Consider the following 23280-nt stretch of genomic DNA (forward strand, 5'->3'; position numbering starts at 1 on the left):
AAGAGCAGGATTTCCCCTGCTTGAAAGTTTCCATTAATCAGCCTGCAGGCTGCACACATGCCAACTTAACAGGCACAGGAAGTGTCCAGCACAGAGAAGACAGAAAGATAAAAGGGGCTTGTTAATGGTTCTAGTTGAGCAGAGTTCAGTGTAGACGGAGAGATGAGAGATTAGCGGATTTGTTGTGAGGCAGTTGGCATGGAGGAGTTAAGGATTTTAGAAAGTGGGCCATAAATTCAGGACTGGAAATCACCTTTTCATATATCTGGGTTAAATGTGACAGCCTGAGGAGTGGAGGTGGCTGGAGGAGGTCGGCATATTGTGCTGTGGTCTTTTGTTGGGATTTGTGAAAAAAAAAGCGAGTCACTCCGCAGACAGTGAAGAAAGGCTCTCTGGTTACACAGAGAGATGAGAAAAAAAGAGCACTGTGGGGAGGAATTATGCTGAGACGCTTCTTTTCTCCAGTGTGCAGAATCAGCTGGGAAAGATAGAAAACAGCAAGTAGTTACCCACAGTTAAGTGTTTGGCTTGTGTGTGAGGACCTAGAGAGGATTTGTGCAAAGGAAAGCATAATGCACAAACAAAAACACAAACTGAAACCTGCTAAGGGAAGAAATGAAACCCAAAAAAGTATTTTTTTCTGAAGAATCCTTTATTGGGATTTTAAACAGTCAGAAAAAGCAAATTCAACAAATCCAAACCAATTCCCATCCCCCATCCTCTCCTTGCCGTGTCCTGCTGTGTGTCTGGCCTACATGATGCAGTTTGAATTCCAGATGTTGCACATGGAATTCTGCTCCATCTCTGGCCTCCAAATGTGACTTAACCCTCCTTTCTCCTCCTTCATCTCCTCCCTTCTCTTCCCCCCAAAAATGCCTCGTGACTTCTCTCCCCAGCCCCAGCTCTTCAACACACCGCAGCAAAGTGGAGACAAATGGGCGCCCTAAATCTTTTTGGCACAATAGGAAAATACCTCATCATTTTAACTGCATAAAGCCCTGTTGCTGTAATCATAACATATCATGCAGTTGCTCACTTCCAACAGTCTTCCTTTTCTTGCAGTCACTCATCTTTACAGTGAGCCCCTTGGTTGACGGCAGTTGTTCATTAGTGGGATCATTAAGGAGTGGGGAGACGCCTTAGTGTGCTGTTTGGGCTTTTATTGGCTTATGGCGGATGGGAGTGCACACATACAGATTGCATAATGCACAAATAAAATCATTTATAGCTTTGCAAAACATGCACCAGCACAACTTTTCATGGTATTTGTGAGGACCTGCATTGTTTCCTTCATTCCTAAGCCCTTCCCAAAGAAACTAACCTACTTTGTTTATTTAGCCCCAAATCCGATCTGTTCTCCATTAAAAAGATATTTTATGCATGATCTGCCAAATCTCCTCTTCTAGAGGTGCTTTGGAAAGACTAGAACACACTTTATTTCCGTAACTGTATAGCTGAGATATGTTTTCCTGCTGTGCAGCAATGGCTTCACGCACTCGTCCTCATCACTGTTTCTGCTTAGGCTTTGGATCTGCTCATTTTTTTCCGACCCAGTTTCTCGCCTGCCAGTTTCCAGAGCCCCAGTAACGCAGAGTGGTGCAGTCGGGGAGCAAGAAACCTGGAGGTCCAGGATGACTGGGGAAGACCAGACAGCGCAGCGCTGACAGAGATATGAGAGGAAATTGCAGAGTCCAGGTAAAGAGTCTGATTACAGGAAAAGCTGTTAAGCCAGATTTCTATGAGAATGAATAGCTGATGCTCAGCTAAAAGAATGGTTGCATGAAAGGGAACATAAGTAAATGACTTACTGATTGACAAAGCACAGGAAGCCTTTTGAAATTATTTTATTTTGTAAGAAAAGCTTAAAAATATGAGAACACACATGCACATCTTATTGAGAAAACTAATATATTATCATTATCATTGTCACTAGAATCATTATTGTTGTCTAACTTCTTAAAACCCGTGACTGGTAGTGTAGCACCATGATTAGAGAGCTGTAAACAAGTACAATGACAAAAAAGTCATTTTCAGATCTTCAATTTATTTTCATTTTGAGATGGATTCAAGGTAAAAAAAAAAAAACAATCAAGTTTCATCAATACATATTCCCTTTCCCCATTCACTGTCCCCACATATATAAAATTAAGGCCACTTTCAACTGTATGTCACTGTCCAGCAGGACGTTTTAATGACAATGTACAAAAACACATTCTTTACACAGAAGACAACAAAAATAATAGTTATAGTCATAATAATAATGACAACATCATTTATTATAAAAAACAGCTCTAAAGACATTGATATAAAAAGGGAAAAGACAGTTGCATTTATTGCTTTACTCTGATTCGATGATCTCATTCTTCACGAGGCCTTGAGCTAATGTTTTGTTTCCCTTTTATGGTCTATATTGGCTCTGACATATGACTTTACTGGAAGATTAAGAAACACAATGACTATGTCACTGTGGTTTCCAAATGTTTGTGTCAATGCAAGTATGTCTAAGCTAACAAGGGGGAAGAAAAAGCAATCAAACACTGTTTGCTTACTCAAAAGAAACATGCAAGAATGGGCGTCATGAAGATGCAGATTCAAAGCGGAAATTCACAAACACTGACCACTGAACAAAAAAAAACAACTAAAAATAGGGCATTGAAAAAGGCTAAAACAAACAGCAATGAGCTGGCGTCACAACACGAGGAGAGAAGCAGAGACATCAGACGGAGAGAAAAAGAAACATTGAAAGGACGGAGTGGTTTAGAGATAGATCAGAAGGAATCTGGCAGTGGTACAAATTTATTAAAATGCAAGTCTTAGCTCTTCCTTCTATTTCTCCAGTTTTCTCTTTCTCTCCTGCTGTTTTGCTCTTTGTTCAATAAGTCTTTCACTCATTTCTTTTTCTCTCCCTGTATTCCCCTCCTCACTCCTTCCCCACCTCCTCCATCTAAACCTTGTCCAGTAAAGATCGTTGGCAGTAGAGGAGTCGGCGTGGGGTACCGTACCGACGGAAAAACACCAAAGCTGCCAGCGTTGCAATGACACACACTAACAGGAACAGCGGCAGAACCACTGCTGCTGCTCCGCTGCCACCACCTACCCCTTCGTCCTCATCCACCTCAATAATAATCACCTCTGTATCCTCCTCTGGCTCCTTTTCCCTCTCTCTTTCTTTTTCTCTCTCCCTCTCTCTCTCCCTCTCTCTGTCCCTGGTTCTGTCCTTATCCTCACGTTCCTTTTCCTTCTCCCTCTCTTTGTCCTTGTCGTGTCCGCCTCCACCTCTTCCTCCGTCCGTCTTAGGGTCTTCGTTGGGGCAGCCCATCCAGTCTCGAAGGGCTGATTTGGGATATCCAGGCTCCACACGCATCATTTGGTTGTTAAACTTCCAGTACTTGTTGGCTTTGTAGAAGTAGGTGTATGCTAGAAGAGAAAGAGGTTGAGCAGAGACGTGAGAAACAAACCTGAGCTCAGGAAGGGCAACTGCAACAAACATCAGTACACATTTTATACCCTACACCCTTACCTTGATCTTTGCTCATGAAGGCTGACTTGATGTTTTCAGGCACTCCTTGCCATGTGCTGATAGATTTTGGATAGCCGGCATCTACAGATCTAGATTCCTCATTGAAACGGTAATATCTAAACAAAAATGGAAAAAGAAAGGTTAAGGGAAGAAAGTCTGAGATAAGTTCATTGTTACATCTGAGCCCTGAAAGACCTGCATCCTAACTTTCAATGATCATATAGACTTTTAACTTGTCTGGGGCTTGATCTAAAGGGCATGAAACTTGATCAAGCCTTTTTCTGAGAAACTCATATCTTCTGTTTGTCTTGGGCTTGACCTAGTGGACTGCAAACTTGTAGGACCAGACCAAAGTTTTGACTTGGTGTTGCCTAAAATTGATTGGACTAAAGGTTGGTTGGTAGGAGGTCTTTTTTCTCAGGAACTGACCAAAGATGTTCGAGGGATGATTCAACTGTAGATAATTCAAAGAAGAAACTCGAGCACACAAATCACAGGTGTAAAGGACCAAAATAATGATGCACACTGCGTCTTCATCAGAGTCAGACCATCAGTTACGCCAGTTTCTTCTTTGTATTCCCCTACAGTTAGCACTTCATTGAACCAACCCTTAAATCATGAGGCCTGGTTCAGAGTCTTAAAAGACCAGGCTTGTTTTCCAGACTTCAGATTTATAAATTAAGAGGATTGGATAAATGTCATGTTTGCTTTTGAAAAACATATTAATTGATGCAAACCTACCACACTGACCCAAGGTCTAACTCGGACTTGTTCTTATGAACTGAAATTTTGATTTGTCCTACAAACTTACAGCTTGGCTTGGACATAACTTGCCTTGAAACTGAAATGAATCTAGGCATTGCTCAGTCTTACACTTTGAGGACTCAGGTATTTTTCAAACAGACTTGAGCCTTTTTTCCCTTGCAGATAGATAAAGTCCAGTAGTACAAGTCACATTCGTATATTAGTCTATTTGGGGGGGTCCTCCTCCAAGAGCTAAGAAAGGGAACTGTTTTCCAACATGATGATTTCTATTATGTATAGCAAAGTCCACAATGTAGTACTTTTGTGGTACCATCTTATATCTGTATTCCTGCTAACGAACGGCACAGTAGTTGGGAAGAACATACCAACTGCATGCCAGTCTTTGTCCAGTTTGACTGGTCACTTGTCTTTAACTGATGGTTCTTTTCAATACATATGTAATCTACAATCTTTAAATGAATGATTATGGCCTAATGATGGAGAGAAGCTGTAAACCATTAATGTTTACAATCTCTTCAGAGTGCATGCAGTGTGTAACAGTTGTGACTACGTATGACGATGACAGCTCATGTCTTAGCAGTGTAGGATGTAATCCACCTTTGAGATAAAAAATAATACTTATTCAATTGTCTTGGCAATATCAGTTTCGGCAGATATCAAAATTTATGCCAAAAATTCAAAGTGATATTTTGGCTGTGACATTCTGCATATATCAACTGTAAATTTTTGGCATTTCTACTAATAAGTTTGTGAAGTTTTAGGCTGGATCAACAGACCTACATCAGTTGAGGTTTTGTCTGCTCATTCTCAATCTTTAAACTTTAATGTGTGTTTTAACTGCTCAAGTTTGTTTCTTGGTTCATCCTTATACATCAAAATGTCTTTAAAGAACTGAAGTTTTAGGGCCGAAATACATATTCAAATATCAGTATCAATATCAGTATTGGCTAAAATTAATCTGTAAATATCGGCATATCAGATAATGGCAAAAAATCCAATATTATGCATCTCTACTTCAAATTGCTTTTGACAAACTTGAGTCTTGACTTGAACTTTTCTCAAATGTTCTGCCGGACTAGGATGAGCTCTAAAAGCCTTGAGGCTTGTTCAGCCAAAGGTTTTGAGCTTTCTCACAGACTTACCCTTAAACTTAAGTTAAGCCCTTGATTTCTGTCACAGACTGTTAAGATTAAAACTTGAGTGGAAACTCAATTCAATTTTAAACAGAAAGACTTGAGACATCACCAAGACTTGTGCTTTGGTTGGAGACTTATTCTGACAGATTTGTCCCAAATGGCCTGGAAATGGACTCATCCTTATGTAGATTCTAGATCAAGCTTGTCTTAGACTTGCTCTGGGGGATTTGTGACATACCTTGAGAATTTTTGGCACATGTTGTAGACATGGCTTCCCATTCCCTAAAGAAATATCAGGACTTGGCTTGGAGTTGTTTTTAATGTCTTGGGATCTAACCTGAGCTCCATGGAATTCATATTTAACTTTATCTGCAAAAATGTGTTGTCTTTTTCTTGAATAACTTGAGACTTGGTCTTGACCCTGAAAACGTATGATTCAGTCTGTTACAGTTCAACTAAACCACTAGACAGACTACAAAATTAGTGTTGTTTCTGCAGAAATGTGACGGATGGATATGAGATCTCTTTACAAAGAGGCAGACGAGGTCTGAAATGACTAAGATAAGAAATAAACATGTCTGGTCACTGGGCATGTGCAATCTCGGGTATATTTTAAAAGTACAAGTATACACTTGTACAGAGGACTTTGTTTATGTAGGTGGCTGCTTGCACTGTAATTTCTGATTGCCACATTATACCTAGTGTTTTTATAACCATGACTATGGTGTAAATATAAATATGGAGACGCTGAGCAAGATTTGTAGCTCCAAGGTTAGTTTTGTTGTATCCATTAGAGGAAGGTTTGTACTTCAGAATAATTACTGACTAGAAGTGTTTTGACCTTTTAAGGTAAAATCTGGATTTTCTTCAGAATCTTTAGTTTCTAAACATCAGCACAGTTTCTCTTTGGCAGTTTGTACACACATAATCACAAAGACCTAGAAACACAAAGATGACTAACTTGTTTGCTCTGAAGAAAAATGTCTGTCCAGTGGGGGTGTAGTAGAGAGCTGCATCTATCCGATCATTGGGAAGCCCGGTGCCCATTTCCCTTATACTCTTCGGATAACCATGCTCCAGAACTGATTCAGTAAATAGCCAATATCTGTCACCTGGAAAGGAAATGAAAGGCAGTAAGACAGTGGACGGGGGAAACACAGAAACGAAAACAAATGAAGAAACAAATAAGTTGCTAATTTCCCTGCTTTTAAAGGGAACACTTGATTTTTAAAAAACATGTATCCCTTACATACTAAAGCTGAACTCACCTTTAAAGAAGGCAAATTTCCCATCTTCCCTTTCAAAAGCTGCATTGATATGGGTAGGCAACCCCCTCCAAAAGTGACCAATTGGCATGGGGTATCCATCCAGGACGTGGTTGTTACGTACCCTCCAGAACCATTTTTCCTGAGAGACAAAAAATATCAATCACAAACTTGTCAGACAAACCTTAACCTTGCAAAGCAGATGGATTTATCAGATCCCATGTGTGTAATCAGGCTAATCCATCTTGCAAAGCTCCAAGCTGGAACGACTGTGCCAGGTCTGAGAAAGGATCAGACTATTTAAGGAGAATGGGGGGGGTAACTATGGGCAGGGTTTAGACGTAGTGGAAGTGAGTAGCAGTTTTATCAGAAGAAACTGCAGTTTACATTGCACTGTAAGCTGGTAAATACAATGGCTGCTGGTGAAGCGATTAACTTGGATGTAGCTTTAGTAGCAGTTTTTACCAGAATTTGGCAGATTGTCTTTACTGATAGAGAAGCAGAGTACCACACTGAAAGCTTTTCTTAGCATGGAAGATGTGTGCACTTCTCCCAACTAGCCTCAGCACAAGTTTTATCCACTAACAAGCTTCACTGTTTGAAAACTTTGAGCCTACCTGCTGACTTATGTTGCTTACTGAAGCTGTGCATGCCTACTACCTCATTTTGCCTTGTTACTCTCATTGGCCGATAATGAAGAACCTTCGTCCAGTCACCTGCCAAGAATTTTTTTAAAAGTCCGGCCCTTCCCAAACACTTTATGTGAGAGGTCTCCCAGACAAACGTGAAATATATCCCATGCAATGGATGCCAGGTGAAGTCAAATGAACACATCAACAAATTTCCAAAAAGGCTGTGAAGGTTTACCTTGAACACAAACATTTCTCCTCTAAGGATGGCGATGGTGTCAAAATGTCCATCACAGATGTTGGGACCAAATCGAGGCCTGTCCGGTGCATACGTGGGCTGGGGGTCGTGGTGTGGTATACGGGGTGTAACAGGAGGGGGCTTCGGACCTGAGCTAGACCCTGTGGAACCAAGAACATGTAAAAGTTATCTCTTGTTGAATGAACATCCGTGAAGTCAACAGTCTGCATAGCTTGGAAATAGGTCTAAAAATTCTGGATGGCTGATATTCACCATAAAGTTGCTGTATGCCTCTTCGGTCATCATCAGGAAGTTCGAAGCTCTCAGTGTCCATCCACTGATAGAAGGGAGCCATGATGGCTGAAGGGTCATTGGAGTGCTCCAGACCCAGGGCATGGCCCAGTTCATGCACCGCAACCAGGAAGATATCATTACCTGAAACAAAGTTAACACCATTTAAGTCTTTCACCTCCCTAATACATGACACAAAATGAAAAGGGAATAACTGCTGCAGTTTCCCATTTTTTTGTGACTCAAACAAAACTTTAGCACATCAGAAAATCAAAAATAGATCGATGTCATGGGAAGATGTGTCTCTGACTAACACAGCTGCCCTCTTAAAAGAAACACTTCTCCATTTGTGCAGGATCAACATGGCCCAGAGCACTCAGTCTCTGCTAAGTATTGAGACAAGACGGAGCATGTTGTTACTTGTGTTTCCTGTAACAGAGCAAAGAAAAAAAAAATCCCTTATTTATCAAAATGTCAGAGCCTCACCCGACAAATCCCGGTTGCTAGTAGTCCATGGCTCAGCTGCATCGAAGTGGGTGTCCCCTCCAATTCCATTGCCAGGGAAGTAAGCATGGGCCAGGAAGCCCCCCTCACCATCAAATGGGCTGCTGTCACCGTGGAAACCCTCGGCGAAGAAGATCATAATGTCGGCAAAGTTCTCCACCTTGTCCCGTATGTGACTGTAGGGGATTTCTCTAAACCGGAGTGGCGTGACACCCTCCCACACCTTGAAGGCCTTCCTGATTGCCTCGTGGGTCTCATACTCGCCGGCCTTTGGGGTGTAGTTCTGTATACTGAAGAACGTATAATTGCATGCGTGGGAAACAGAATGGAGAGGGTGGAAAAATGTGAGACAATGTTATTGCATCCCTGTTGGAAACTATATCAACTGCTCAATAGGCATTTTATCAAGTTTGTTTCTCACATTGTCTAACGGTGTGAAAACTAGAGTTTAAAATCCATTCTCAGACTCTGAATTGACCCCATTAGAATGCAGGACTGCTTATAAACCTACTGCCAGATGAGCTGGTTTCAGACAAATTATTGATTGACAACAACATACAAAAACCTTGTATGGCTAGAGGGGAGTGAAATGGCCTTTAAAGCAAACAAAATGTCAGCAATCCGTGTTTTCACACCAACATTATGCATGTTACAACCCCAGTTTTCAAAAAGATTGGACTGTGAGTAAAAACACAGATCACAATGATTTGCAAATCTCATAAACCCATGTTTTATTCACAATAGAGCAAAAACACAAGATCAGATGTTGAAACTGGGTCATTTTACCATTTCATGGAAAATATTAGCTCATTTTGAATTATGGCAGTAAGACATCTCTGACCACAGTTTGCCTTGCTCCATTTTAAAAGAGCTTTGGCCCAGGGATTATGTTTATATATATATGGCTTTTCTTTGCATGATACAGCTTTAACTTGCATAGGTGGATGGGATGGCACACTGTGTTGAAAATGATTTCTGGAAGTGTTCCTGAGTCCATGCAGTGATTTCCAGAATCATGCTTGTCATGAATCATGCTGCCTGTGGGCCCAATGATCGCGGGCATTCAGTACTGACCTGTAAATGGTAGAATGTATCCAAGGTCTTTGTATTGAAGAACATTTTTCTGAAATTGTTCCACAATTTTTAGAAGCAGTTTGTCACAGCATGATGAACTTCTTCCCAACTTTACTTCTGAGAGACTCTGCCTCTCTGAAATACTCCTTTTATACCCAGTCATGTTACTGACCTGTTGCCAGTTAATCTAATTAGTTGAAAACATGTTCCTCTAGCTGTTTTTCATTGGTACCACTTACTTTTCAAGCATTTGGTTGCCCTGTCCCTACTTTTTGAGATGTATTCCTGCCTTTCAATTCAAGATGAGCTGATATTTTCATGAGTTTTGACCATTCTCTGTTATGTTGTTTATGATTTTCTGGGAATAAATGTGGGTTTATGAGATTTGCACATCATTGCATACTGTTTCTATGTTTATTGTAGTTGCATGTTAATCATAATAATCTTAGAGGTTGATGTGTTGGTTTAGTATCAGAAAGAAAATGGTATTGGAACACCATAACATTCAGTGTGAGTTAAATATCTTAGGGTGCTGTTCTGTCATATCCCTGAATGTGCTGGACATTCTCTTAGAGTTTTGCAAACTTACGAGAACGTGATTTCGTTCTTATCCCACTTCAGACCCTGAATGGCATATCGCTTCCTCCTCAGATTAGTCTTCAACTCAGCACCAAATTTATCTGGCACACCACAGCGCGGTCGCTTCATAGCCCTGCAGAAGACAAGACAGTTCATTAAAAACAAAGTTAAAAATGATTGTAGTTCTATAATGGCCCTCTTTGGAGTCTGTGCTTCAACTTTATGCAGAATAATTGTTTTTCAAAGTGCTTACGCGATGGTGTTGGCATCGATTGTGCCGGTGATGGTGAGGCCATAGAACCTCTGCATGGCGGTGATAGCTGAGGTGACAGAGTTGGGGGAGCGGAGGGCATGTGTCCTCAAGTCCCCTGGGGGAAGGTAACCATACTGCTGCAGCCATGACTGAAAAGCAAACCAAAAGGGAGAAAACAGTGTGACTCATAAGACATTTTTCAAAATAAAACCAAGGAAACTCCAGTCTTGCCATGCAGAATTTAAGGTTAAATCAGAAACAGACAGAAACCAAAAACACATCAAACCTCACCTGTTTATTTTGCTGTTTTACGAAGCTGAATCAGGGTAAAGGAACTATTTGGTATGGTGTTGATTATAAGTTACTGCAACAAGTGCTGGATGTTTTGATCTGACTGCAGCAATAACACATTCCTCTTGGACTGTGAAAATAAGCTCCTGTATAATATTATCCCATGTTTTTGTATCTGGATTTTTTGACCATCATTATTTCAAGCACCTGGCGTGCCTCCATTGAATGACGACATGTAAAAGCTATTCAACCATCAAGTTTTGGCTCCCAGGGGAGAAACAGTTGACTCTGAGTGAGGTCAACCCAAAAGAATACAAAACAGTTCAGGTTTCAACAAATAACAAATGAGGAAATGCCTCCCAAGGGGTTGAAGATTAACTAGTTTCTGTGTCTCAGTGTCAGTGCAGATTGTGACGATAAAACCTGATGTTGAGAATGTCATTTCAATCATATATTACAGTGGTCACTCTGAGTTTTTAAGCCTCCAGAACCTTGGTTAAGCTTGACCTTACTTTCCCCTGGAAACCCATTTTTCTGCGGTGCTGGTTTGACATCTGGACCTGTGCCAGCGGCTTTGCTCTGCACCTCTCCCACACAGTTTCTCCTGAACTCTTTCCCTCTCTGAAAAATAACACTGAGGCTATTGTAGACGCAGTAAAAACCAAGACTGCTTTGATATTCTTCAGAATACGTTTACCTTGTCAGCTTGTTCTGCACATTTAGGACAGCAGTCCTCTAGTGGTCTGGTCTCAAGACCCACCACCTAATATGGGTTTAAAGAAGCTGAGACTTCTAAAACTTTTCACCCAATCAGATCTATTTACTGCAACATTTCAGACCCCAGACAGTAGAGGGCATGTGGAGAGCATGATAGAAAACAAAACAGACACTTTAAAAGTGCTTTGTAGACTTTTTTCTGCCTGGTTCGTGTTCCTATAGCTCTGTGACTGACTTTTGAGTCCCGGCCCACTAGTTGAGAACCATTTAAGGATGTTTCTTTGGACATGGACTTACTTTTCTGTAGGGAAGAGGTTCGCTTGCATGCCAAGACAAGATGTGACATAACTCAGTGTGATCTGTTAATTGTTTTGAATCGTCTGATTAGAAACTAAAGGTGTAGGTGGTGTTTTTGGAGAGAAGGATATTGAGACAGAGGAGAGAAAAAGAGGGAGTGTCCCAGGGTGAGACTCAGGCCTTGGGCAACCTCAGCCGATGTCTCCAGCCGGGCAGTAGCGTCAGTCAGTAATTTAACTGGGAATTTCTTCCTTGTTGCATCCAAACCTCAAAGTCAAACTCTTCCCCCCACGTCCATGTCTTCCCCTCATCACTCCACCCCTTCTTCTGTCTTCTCCCTCATCCCTGTCTTTTGGAAAACCCAAAGTCCTCAGGGCAAATACTTATGAACCACCACACCCAGATTCGCTCAATTATTGCTCTATATCTGCTGCTAAATGCAATGTTTCAGCATTTTTCCACTTACAATGCACAGCAAACGAGTGCAAGCAGTGCTGACATAGATAATCTGCTCAGGGCTGCGGGTTTGTATTTAGGCATGATTGTGTTTGTGTGAGTTTGGCCTGGAGTGAATGGCAGCGTGACGTTTTGAAGACTTAATCTCTCCCTCGGTGTCCATCCTAAAGAGACATGGAGGTCTCTGTGTTTAGACTTCACCCTTGAATGAGCCCTTTCTGGTTCTGACTCACCCATGGAGCTCCAGCGGACACATAAAGACGCACTGTTCGCTACTGTTACAGCACATCCTGAGCGGGAAACCCAAACTTCAGCATCTCAGAATTGGACTCACTTCAGTGTGAATGCTAGAAAAGAAAGTGTTCATTGCTTGATGACTGTACTTAAGACCCTTAGTCTTGTATTTTACACATTTACTTTGTTTTCTTTTCGACTAAATCCCAACTTAGCTCTCAGCTCTGTCAAAAGACTGCTGTTGAGTGACACTGAGCAGTTGTTCTTTGCTTTAAGGCTCCCACACCTCTTTCATGGCTCCCTTGGTTGACTTGACAAAGTCTTATTCACTGTTGCACTCTGCTATTTTTTGACCACATTTATGGGCTGAGTAACTCCAGCAGTAGCAGGAACAGGAAATGGTCACTATTTACTGTGGCGTGGGAGATGACAGCCCAAGCTCGTACAGACGTTTGATGTAGCTGAAGAAGTGGTTCCAAACCTTTTTGGTCAACCGTGCCACACAACTTGAAAACTGCTTTATTCACGAGCCATAATTTTATTTATTTATCCATTACTTAAAGTCAACCATGTTACAAGTTTATCCTCACTTGGAGCTAACTTCTGAGGTTATTTTTAAAACCAGTATCGCCTCGGTTCAGTCCTTCTATTTAAGCTATTTGTCCATGATTTAAATACTCAAACCACTTAACCATCAATAACAGCTAGGTGAACTGATAGATGCACTGAATCGGCTGATTTTCAGCTCGCATGGCCCTGACTGGTGTCAGGCTCTCTATGTTTTCTGATCCAAATGCATATGAACTGTTTCATACAACTGGAATCAGTTCTTCTCTACATAAAGCTTTTTTAAACCTTTAGCCATTATTTTAAGCAGTTTTGACACTGTACCCGTTATTTTAAACTGTCTTGTTTTAAACATAACTTCAAGCTATTTATTTCACTGTTTCTACATAGTTTTACAGGAACTTTTTAACAGCTGATTTATGGTAGGGCTGTCAAATTTAATCAGGTTAATCATGGTTTACTGAGGTCCACACACTTACTAGTCAATCTAGGATGTTGTTAATCTATGGAAAGTGGATTTTATTCATCAAATTATAGAAATTAAGAGCACAAAGAACTTTGACGTGAGTTCGAATCAATTAGTCGATTAATCAGAATAGTTTTTGTAATGACATTTTTCCCTACTGAGATTAATTAATTGAAATTAATCCAATGTCATTTTGTTTTTTCTTACAAAATTTTAAAAATTAACAGTTCATTACTTAGGTAACTATTTTAACACTTTAGTTTCAACTTCAAGCTATTTTGACAGTTTAAACAGAACTTGCTAGCTAGCTAGCTATTTTGCAGATTTACTGTAGAGGCACCTGGCTGCAGACATCAGACATCCATAAATACACGTGTTTTTCACGGTTGACTTCTGTTGGCACATGTTCCAGCAGAATCACCACCCACGGCTATCAGCCATCGCTCTTAGAGGAGGAGTGACAGCAAGATAGGCCATGCAAACCGTACATTTGAATTAAGTTTTATTTAAAGGGGACGATGCAGTTTAACATATTTTCATTACAGAGCATGACGCTGATGTGCTGCACAGAGACTTTATTGCTAGCTTATTTCTAAATCTTGTTGGGCCTTCAAGTTAACAGTTCATGAAAAGTACAACATAAAAAGGCATAGTAGTTAACAGAATAAGAAAGCAATAAATAAATAACCACAAAAAACTGAATACAATTTTAAAACATGGCAATCTAAAAATGAGAACAGTTCTGGTTTGCTTTCAGCCAGCACTGGACTTTTGATTTGAAAGATTTTAAACATGTGATTAGTTTTATTTTAGTTGGTAATGAAATCAAGAGTTTACAGCCTTTAATGGAGAAGCCAACTGTCCAAATACCGACCCATGTTTTAATATAGGATTTATTCATATATGATAAAGTTAGTTGTTCAGTAATCCAAACAAAAGCTGGGAAAAACCCGTACGTTAGAATATTGTTGAACTTTAAACAATGATTAAAAAATTAACTTCAGATTTAACATTTTATAGGATCAGTTATAGCCACTATTGCTCTGTTTTAAATATTCAAATTGAACACAAACATTGCAGTCGATAATTTTAAATTGAAAATCTGTTAACTTTCAAACTATGTGAAGACAAGGATAAGAAGAAGAGTTTTCATCACTGAGTTCTCTCCATTTACTGATCAAAATCTGAGACTTTAATGTGCATTCACTATGTGAACTACACATGCATGTATGGATTTCTGATGTCTGCAGCAAGGTTCTCAGTCCTGTTTACTTCCCTGAGTACATTTAACAAAGGAAATTCCAATAGTAAAATAAAGAACAATGCATAAACAGATTAGCTATTAGCTATGCATTGGTGTTTCTTTCAGAGCGTGCTTTGCTTTCTACTTTCCCTGCACTCCTTAAATTAGTGCTCACACATTGAAGTTGTTACATTATGAAGACTTAATTTAAGTCATAATTTCCCTTCTCTTTTATTTTTAATCAGCTGAGCTTCTTTAATTGTTCCACATAACCCCAGACAACTTTTTAGCACCACTTAAAGAAGAGTACCCTGTTTAAGAAACTGCTGATTTTGTATAGTCTGCTTAAAACTGCTCCTTTTTATTGCTTGATTTTTCACTGTAGGTACTTATTTTAGGAAGCCATTTCAAGGATTTTGAGGTAAAGGGCACAGCTGGCTTCCATGCCATGATGTGAGTTTATTGTTTAATGGAAGATACACACGAATCAAACAACGGTTGCTATGCATGTGATGGGGCAGGGCGCTCTTTTTACATAGGATGAGAGAGGCAGAGGGAGGGATTGGATTTCAGAGAAGAAAGGGAGTCAGTTGTTCCGTTTGGTGAGCGCCAATGGAAAGAAACTCTGGTCAACAGCGATGGGAGTCCAACTGAAGCATGCTGGGTATACAGCGCATACACAAAGACACCCACAGCTGTTAATTACACATCGACTCACTCTGCCCAGAGCTGCAGTATTATGTCAGATGCCATAAACATATGAAATTATTGCTCCCACTTTGCTTGCAACAGCTTGTTATTGGCTGTTAGCACGTGATTGTGTGTATTTTTGAGTGTGACCGAGATGTGAGCATGTATAATCATGTCGAAAAAATAATTAAATCTTTCTCTGCACAGGAACATTTACCCGCTGCTAATGCTGTTCCTCAAGGAAGGTATTTATAGGTTTGCAGACCCCTCTGGCAAGGACTCATGTAGAAAAAGTCTTAAAATGTTTGAGTGTGTGCATCTGTGTATGTGTGTCGAATTCCACCAGATGCTGTCTATTAAAACAAGATTTCTCCAGCCAACACCAATAAGACTCGGTGACAAAAGAGTGGAAAAAAGCACAGCTCTGCCAGTGTCATGTGAGTATTAAGTCAGCCCAGAGCAAATCTGAAAGACAGGATTCTCTTTGTAAAAAATGAGGGAGAATTAACTCTTAATTGTGCTCATTGCCTCTTTTATGAACAGGAAATGAGGTAATGACTTTGCATTACCTTATATCCTGTGACACCTCCTATCTTTCCTGAGGGCGACTGCCTTCAGGCCACCCACTTGTGATTTTCAGGATGTGGTTTTTGTCTAAAACTACACTCCCTTCCTTTCTGTCTTCCTCTGGACAATTACAAAGAAATCAAGATTTGACATGCATAAAACAAGCAATTAACCCAATATGAATTCCCCCCATAAGTTTGAAAAGAGAGGCATACAGAATGTGACCATAACAGCAATGATATATATCCTGTCCTATTCAGCTGAATAATTGCTTCATTTTCCAACTGTCCTTTTTTCCCCAGATTGCATCACTCCCACACCACAATGGGTCCCTTTCTCGCTACAACAGCCTCCTCACTGTCCTCTTTGCTTTGCTTTAATCATCCCATTTAATGTCCATCTATCTTCCTTTGTAGTCAATGACCTCAGCAGAATGCCATCCCTCTCTGCGTGTTTAAGAGGGAAGACCCGTGCACGTTTGAGAGAGCATGTGTGTGTGTGTCACATGCAGGTGGTTGCTGACGCACCAAGGTGTTTTTAGCTGAAAAACTCCACTGACCACTTCCTTTCTCTGCCAGAGCCCAAAGGAAATGACATCTGCATCCTTACATCCTCCGACTGTTTATCTCACAGATTCAGAGCTGACAAACAAAACCTCTCACTTAGTTAAACCTGTTTTTAATTAGAAACATCCTACTCAGTAGAGGAGCCGTGCACTGAAACTACGGCTGTGATCTGTTGGTTTGTGTAGGCAACATGCAAATATAAAAAACACACTGCCTAGTTAAACCAAGTAAAGACAAAGGAAGCTGAGGTTAGATAGAAAATAAGTCACAAAAACAAAGGAGGTGAATCACTGTTTGATATAAACTCATTGACCAACAGTTTCCAGTGGCCAACCCTGTGCCTACACAGTGATGTAAATTTCAGCTGAAACTTGCTGGTCTGTCTAGAAAGATCTGTCGGTGCTTTTTTTAAACATTAAAATAAGGAAATTGAATTTCTACATTCACATGAGTGAGATTTGGACATATTTATTAATAGCTGTGATAGTTTCATTACTCGTTATTAAAGGGAGATTTTGCAGATTTCATCATATGCAAAAATCTTCTCCAAAAGCAGGTTTTTAGAGACAGTTAAGCCCATTTTTAAAAGAGAGGTCTGGCTGCAGACCGCTGCTCTCAGACTGCCCCTCCTGCAGACCATCTTTCTAAGACACAAACTCCATTGGGATGTGCGCGATGTTAATAGGAGCACTTTTACAAACAGTGGCTAGCTTTAGCTTGGTTAGCTTTTTAGTGTGTTTTCATGCAGGATTAGCTTTTTTCTCTAAGCACAATGTTTATATTATAAAAGTTTAAAATTTTAAGGTCAGGATAGTTACTTTTTTGTTTTAAAGGCTTGAAGCTTATAATAGAAATGATAAGTTTTGTTTTCTTAGTTCAGGTAGATCCTGACCTGCTTTCCATATCCCTAACTCTAACCGGGAGTGTATTAAGATTTTATTTTGAAAGTTTTGGCTTGTATTTCCACCTGGCAATGTGCATGGGATATTTCACATCCATCAGACAAAAAGCCTTAGAGGTTTATTGGACAAAGGTTCTCTCTGCCCCATTTATTACTGGCCAATCAGAGCAAAAAAACAAAAAAACACCACATGACAAAGTAAGCATGTGCCATCTTAGGGAGTAAACTACACAGCATGAGCTGGACAGGATACGGTATAGTTTTTCTCTAAGTGGTGCCGGTTTGCCAATAAACACTTTCAGAATCTTTGCTCTCCTTTTAATCAAAAATTGCGTCGATCAAAAACTGCTGAGATAGCTTTAGCTACACTCACTGGTTCCATCGTTTACCATCACTGCATTCTCCTCAAATGTCGCCAATTGGTCCAGCCATTCTCTGACTGGGAACAAATGTTTCAGATTGCGACTTAGCAAGGTGGATCTGATAACAGACTGGGAATCTGGTTAATCCATCATCTTTTCCAGGTTAGAAAAATGTAGCACGTATAAATTAATGCTACCAGAACAAAATAACTGCATTAATTCACTGCTCACTCCATATGCATCGTCATACTAGCAGACGTAAGTTTCATTGCTGTTATGTAAGATTTTGAAGGGAAGCCTGGCCTGTTTGACTGCTGTCCCCTATGAGATGATGCTCCCAGTACAGAATGACTTTAAAACACCACTACTCGTTGCATTTACACCATTAGCGAGCTAGAAGTCTGTTTTGAAGCTGGATATGAAATACGACCGGGCAATTAATCAAAAATTAGATTAAATCGCAATATGGCCTGCTGCGATTTTCAAATCGCAAAAGGTGCAATATTTCTTTGACATGAAATTTGTGTGAAAATACCAGTTTTAAACTTTTTGCAGCAGAGATGTTATGCATGACATATCAAGCAATACAAAACATCCTACGCTCTTCATTTATGTACTTTTTTCTTATTAAATATAAGAAAGACAAAAACCCTTCAATGCAACAATTCATATCCAATTTGCAAGACAAGTCAGAATCATCAGAATAAGACACTTTTAAAGAAGTTTTAGGAATATTAGAAAGTTAAGGAATAATAACATATCAAATCACAATTGCAATACTGGGGAAAAAAATCGCAATTACATTATTTTCCAAAATCGTTCAGCCCAAATATAAAATCATCTCTATCCATGGTCGTGATCTTGATAGACGAATATATGCTGATCAGTACTTTCCAACATTTCATGCCCATCTTATCTCTTAATAATGCAAAGGCCTGAACAGTGATGGAGTTTTTAAAGGATTAAGCCTGTAAAAATGAACTTAATAGTTATACCAATGTCAGAGTGTCTACCTTTAGTTTATTGTTGATGTTTTTTTCTCTTGCCGTTGGACTCCTTTATCATCAGATTTTTCTTGGAGCTCTTTTTGCTGCTTTAAAATGAGTGGCTTCGCAGCTCTGAGTGGTTCAGACAGGTTGGTTTTGTGGAAAAAGTACATTTTGTTTGTTAAAAGTTGTCTGTTGAAAAGAGGACATGCATCCAAGCCTGTTATAGACCACTTTGCTGTGAGATTTATTTGGAAGTAAACTTATTTAGTTAGGATAGCAAAACTGGTTTTCACTGGATGACAAGTTAATCTCAGGCATTTTCTTGAAATCTAGACAGATTAAGACTTGCATTATCTTAAGCTAACATAGCTATGATAGCTACGTAAGCCAATGTAACGAAATAAGCTTAAGCAAACATAGCCTAAGCTAATGTAGCTACTTAGCTTACATAATTGCCTTGTGAGCTTAGCTTTAGCTACATTAGCTATGTAGCTTGTGCAGCTATGTAAGCTATGTTTCCTGCGTTAGAATGTTTTCATGGAGGACAAGCTTTTTCCTGTAACTAGTATTGCAAATCATTGATTCCGGACATAGATTGATATTTGCAGCAGAGCTGAACTAGTTTCACCATGTGCTCGTGGTCACATTTAATCTTTCATACGTCATCAAATCTTTGAAGGTCTGTTCCTTTACGGGAAATCTTATTCATATAAACTGTGGTGGTTGGCAAATCCCCCCTCTAGCTCTTTGATTTAACTTAAATGAACTGGATTGTGCCTTTAAGTTGACAGTCATATGTAGGTCAGTGGTGTTAACGTTGGTTTCTTCCACTAGCACAGCTGGAATTTTGTGTTCCACAATGATTAGGGAGAAGTGTGGCGCCACAGAATGACCCACCAAAATCATCTAGGAATCTCTGCTCTTAAGCATGCATGTAAGCAAACCCCATCACCCTTTTTCTCTTTTTCCTCACATCACACACCGAGTGTTTACCCATGATAATGATGGAAGCAGGTGTGTCGTAACTGTGTCACTTCCTGCAGTACAGAAATTCCTAGAGCCAATCTGGCTGTGTGGTGGAGGATGATTGCTGCAGCAGACTAAAAGATGAGTGAACAGGAACATTTCAGCTTTGTGTTACAGCTCTACAACACTACTTAGACCTGCTACCTTGGCTCAGCTGGTTCTTGGAAGTCTTTAATGTACTGGGTTCGAGTTCAAACTGTGCTGGGTGTTTTTCCACAACTGACCGTGGCTGAGATGCTGCAGTAGTTCTCAGGCTGTAAAACCCACCTCCCTGCAGTCCGCTGAGTCTAAACTGAGGACAGATGTCAACAATTACATCTCTCCCCATCCCTCTGAATATAACTGTACCCACGACTATCAATCCCCCCCCTCCACTCCCACAAAAATCGCTTCTGTCTCTCTCCAGACCACAATACAAGCTCAAGCATTTCTCTGTGTTTTCATTTTTTTCTCTTGCTCCTCTGTTTTTGCCCTCTCAGCATTTCTCAGTGTTTTCATGTGCGCCATCATCATTATGGGCTGCTTCCTTTAACCTCGGGTCAGAGCCCTTCCCAGATCTCTGGGCCAACAACAGGCAACTGCTGAAATCTTTATCCCTCAGGATGCAACGTTTGAAAAGAAAACCTTCATTGATTCTATCTACTAAACCACAATTTAATCATCTGAAAGGCCCTGGAATTAAGTTCCCATTTAATTCATAATCATAGTTCAATTATTTAGGTCAGAGAAAGATCAAATTCCTAGTCTTCTTCCTTTTTTGGCAGCAAAAACGTTTGTTTTGCTTTGTTCCTTAAATGTACAAAATTCTGCTGCCAGGGGGCTCTCAATCAAATCAACATCTAAGACGATGAGTAGATCTCTGCCCAACTCTGCTGCTCACTTTTTGTTTTGAATTGAGGATTCTGTTTGATAAAAACCTGCACTCCAGAAAGTGTGCATATCAGACCACTTTTTCATATTCATTCATATCCATTTCTTGGATTAGGATTTTTATACAATGAGGGAGAAAAGCTGTTAAAAAGTCTCCTTCCCAGTTCGTGCCATGAGCTGCATGCATTGCATTCTGGGATCTCTTGCATCTCAAATATGGGCAGGTAAAACCACTCTTCATCGATAAAACGAAAGTAGTAAGTTTGCTTTATGGAGGGTTGTTTTTGCTGAAAGAACGCCCCAATTCAGAATAATTTAGCAGCAGAATTGGGCCGACATGAGCAGCACTGAAATGTCTAGTGGGGCCACACTTTTAGAGGAGGAGCTCAGCCAACCGAACATGGCTGATGGCAGCGAATAACCATGGTCCATCACCAGTCAGCAGCACAGACCTGACATTAAATACATCCACAGAACAACAGCGTTCAGTAGCAGTTCACCCTTCCTTACATGCAGCGCTCTTAGATGTGACTTCGCTTTTGAAAGAATCTGTTTGGGGTTATTTATCTTGCCTATTATTCTATTCAACATTGATTATGCCTTTATTGTACTTTCTGCCTTTTTATAAACATATATTTTTGGGCTAGTTATGCCTTTATTCAGAGAGAAGGAGAGAGGATGGCGTTAGAAACAGGAATAAGAGAGTGAGGGAGAAACATGCGGGTAAAGAGCCTCAGGCCATCCGCCCAGATGGAGCACAGTCTAACCACTAGGCCATCTGGTTTAAAGGTTTAATCATTGATATGGGATTTCTTTTTCCAGCTTCATGTCTTGATTCTGGTTTTTAACCTGATTTGATTCTGAATTAATCAGCCTTTATATGCTAGATTTATAAAACTGCATGTGTTACTTGCTTTTGTGATAAGACTTTATCCTGTAATTCTGGGTTTGATTTTCTGTATTTATTACTTAAACCAGGATTTATTTATGGAGATTTGATGTATGAGTCAAGACTCATTCATCAGGCTTTGTCCCTTAATTACGGTCTTATTTATCTGGCTTTGTCCCTCTGGATTTATTTATTTGTCTTGCTTCTGGACTTATTTGTCTGGATTTATGTCATAATTCTGGATTTGTTTATCAGTATTTATGACTTCATCTGGGATTAATTAATCTGGAGTTCCTGTTTTTATAGATCTAGATTGATTCCTTGCTTTAAGATTTATGTTTCTAACTTTATTTATCACTTGGTTCTGTATTTGTTAGGCTGTTATATTAATACTAGACATGTATATCTGGATTCACCACTTCTGTCAGGTTAAATACATCTGGCTTTGGATTTAGTCAGGATTTTATATTAACCAATAGACTCTGGGTTTATTTATCTGTCTCATGTCATTGTTTTGTCAGTAAAACTGCATGAATTTGGGTTTAGGTCTGGCTTAATCCCTCAGTTTAAGTCCTTTCTGGATTTATTGGAGTATAATATGTTGTTCTTCTTTTGTTAAGCTTCACTGGTGGTGGTTTTAGTCATGAAGGCCCCACACAAAGACCAGCACAAAGCCCTTCCCAATTTTGCTAAAAGCCATCATAGCAAGCAAACAAAACATTTTGAAGCATCTTTTTCTTTAGTAAACAAAGAAACAGGACTATAGGACATCCAGAATCTGAATTATAAAAACTGTAAATGCACAAATACCCAACTGTACTGGCTTATCTTCCCTTAGAGGAGAATTAAAACCCACCACATGGAAATAGTTTAGTAAGTCTGTAGGCCAGGTGTAACCCCTAAAAATACATTATCCAGATAACATCTGCTCTTCTTACAAAGATCATAAATGTTTATTTACATGCCCTTCTATCACACTAATCCACCATTTCATTGTCTCAGTGTCTGTGGGGATCTACATAAATATAATCTGCTTGATGTGGGGCTTGGGCATTGCTGGTGGGGCTCTGCATGGACTTTGTTGGAAAATCAAGCTCTACTTGTTGCTTCTTTTTTCTACTTGGCCCCTAATTTACAGTCAAAATACGTTTGATTATTAAAAAACAGACGTGTGCCTCATATTTAGACGCCAGCTGTCTGCCTTTGCATGATGGTTAACCCACTACTGAGCACCCAATCTGTGAATAATCCTCACCTCTGGGTTGACTTGTCGCTCCGTCGCTCCCTGCGCGCTCAGCTCCCACACCACCGCCAGCAGCAGCAGTCGGACAAGCGACTTGAGCTCCGGTGCCATCACCTGCCTCTCCCAAAAGCTCTCAAAACAGACGGATCCTGTTATAACAGCTGACTCGAACTTGACTTCTCTATTTGTCAGAACATTATCTAAGGAGAAACGTATCCAGTGAACGAGTTTTAGGACGAAGCTGACTGCGACTAGACGCGTTTCCAGCTGATTCTCAAACAAAAGGAGCTACTTGTCCAGTCTTTGCATTCTCCTCGCGTTATGTTTTTAATGCAACAGACGTGGGAAGCAGGAAGTACTGCGTGGTCTCTGGAGCTGCAGCCTGTGCGTATTTGTGGTCCAAACTCAGCTCTCGCGTCGCTCCAGATGTTGCAGCCGCCTTTTTGTGTTCATAAAGCTGCCTTTCCTCCACGCTGTCCTTTCTTCTCTATCTTCCACTCGGGTTATTTTGATCCCCTCTCCTCTACCCCTCTCTCCCCTCTGCAGACGTGGTAGTTTGATATCCCCGGAGACCTTCAGCTGGAAAAGTGGAGGATTGTAAACCTCCCACTAAAATCAGCCCGCCCCTCTGAGGGCTGGAATCAACTTAGTG

General features: G+C 40.2%; 1 protein-coding gene across 1 annotated transcript; it reads right to left on the minus strand.

Annotated features, from left to right (window-relative positions):
- Positions 1-2024: 2024 nt before the first annotated feature.
- Positions 2025-23190, minus strand: mmp14b (matrix metallopeptidase 14b (membrane-inserted)). The gene is made up of 10 exons (XM_041803967.1): positions 22641-23190; positions 10255-10403; positions 10012-10134; positions 8331-8638; positions 7827-7988; positions 7554-7714; positions 6690-6828; positions 6383-6533; positions 3521-3636; positions 2025-3417 (listed from the first exon to the last, which is right to left on the minus strand). The coding sequence occupies exons 1-10, from the start codon at positions 22737-22739 to the stop codon at positions 2945-2947; spliced, it is 1881 nt and encodes a 626-aa protein (XP_041659901.1). The 5' UTR covers positions 22740-23190; the 3' UTR covers positions 2025-2944.
- Between the last annotated feature and the right edge of the window lie 90 nt (positions 23191-23280).

Source organism: Cheilinus undulatus, linkage group 13 (genome assembly GCF_018320785.1).
Source record: "Cheilinus undulatus linkage group 13, ASM1832078v1, whole genome shotgun sequence".
Taxonomy (NCBI): Eukaryota; Metazoa; Chordata; class Actinopteri; order Labriformes; family Labridae; genus Cheilinus; species Cheilinus undulatus.

Coding starts and splice junctions, on each gene's coding strand:
- mmp14b (XM_041803967.1), bottom strand. CDS start 22,739: ATGGCACCGGAGCTCAAGTCGCTTGTCCGACTGCTGCTGCTGGCGGTG. Junction 6,534..6,689: donor GAAATTTGCCTTCTTTAAAG/GTGAGTTCAGCT, acceptor TTTCCTTTCCAG/GTGACAGATATTGGCTATTT. Junction 3,637..6,382: donor TTTTTCTTCAGAGCAAACAA/GTTAGTCATCTT, acceptor ATTTTTGTTTAG/ATATTACCGTTTCAATGAGG.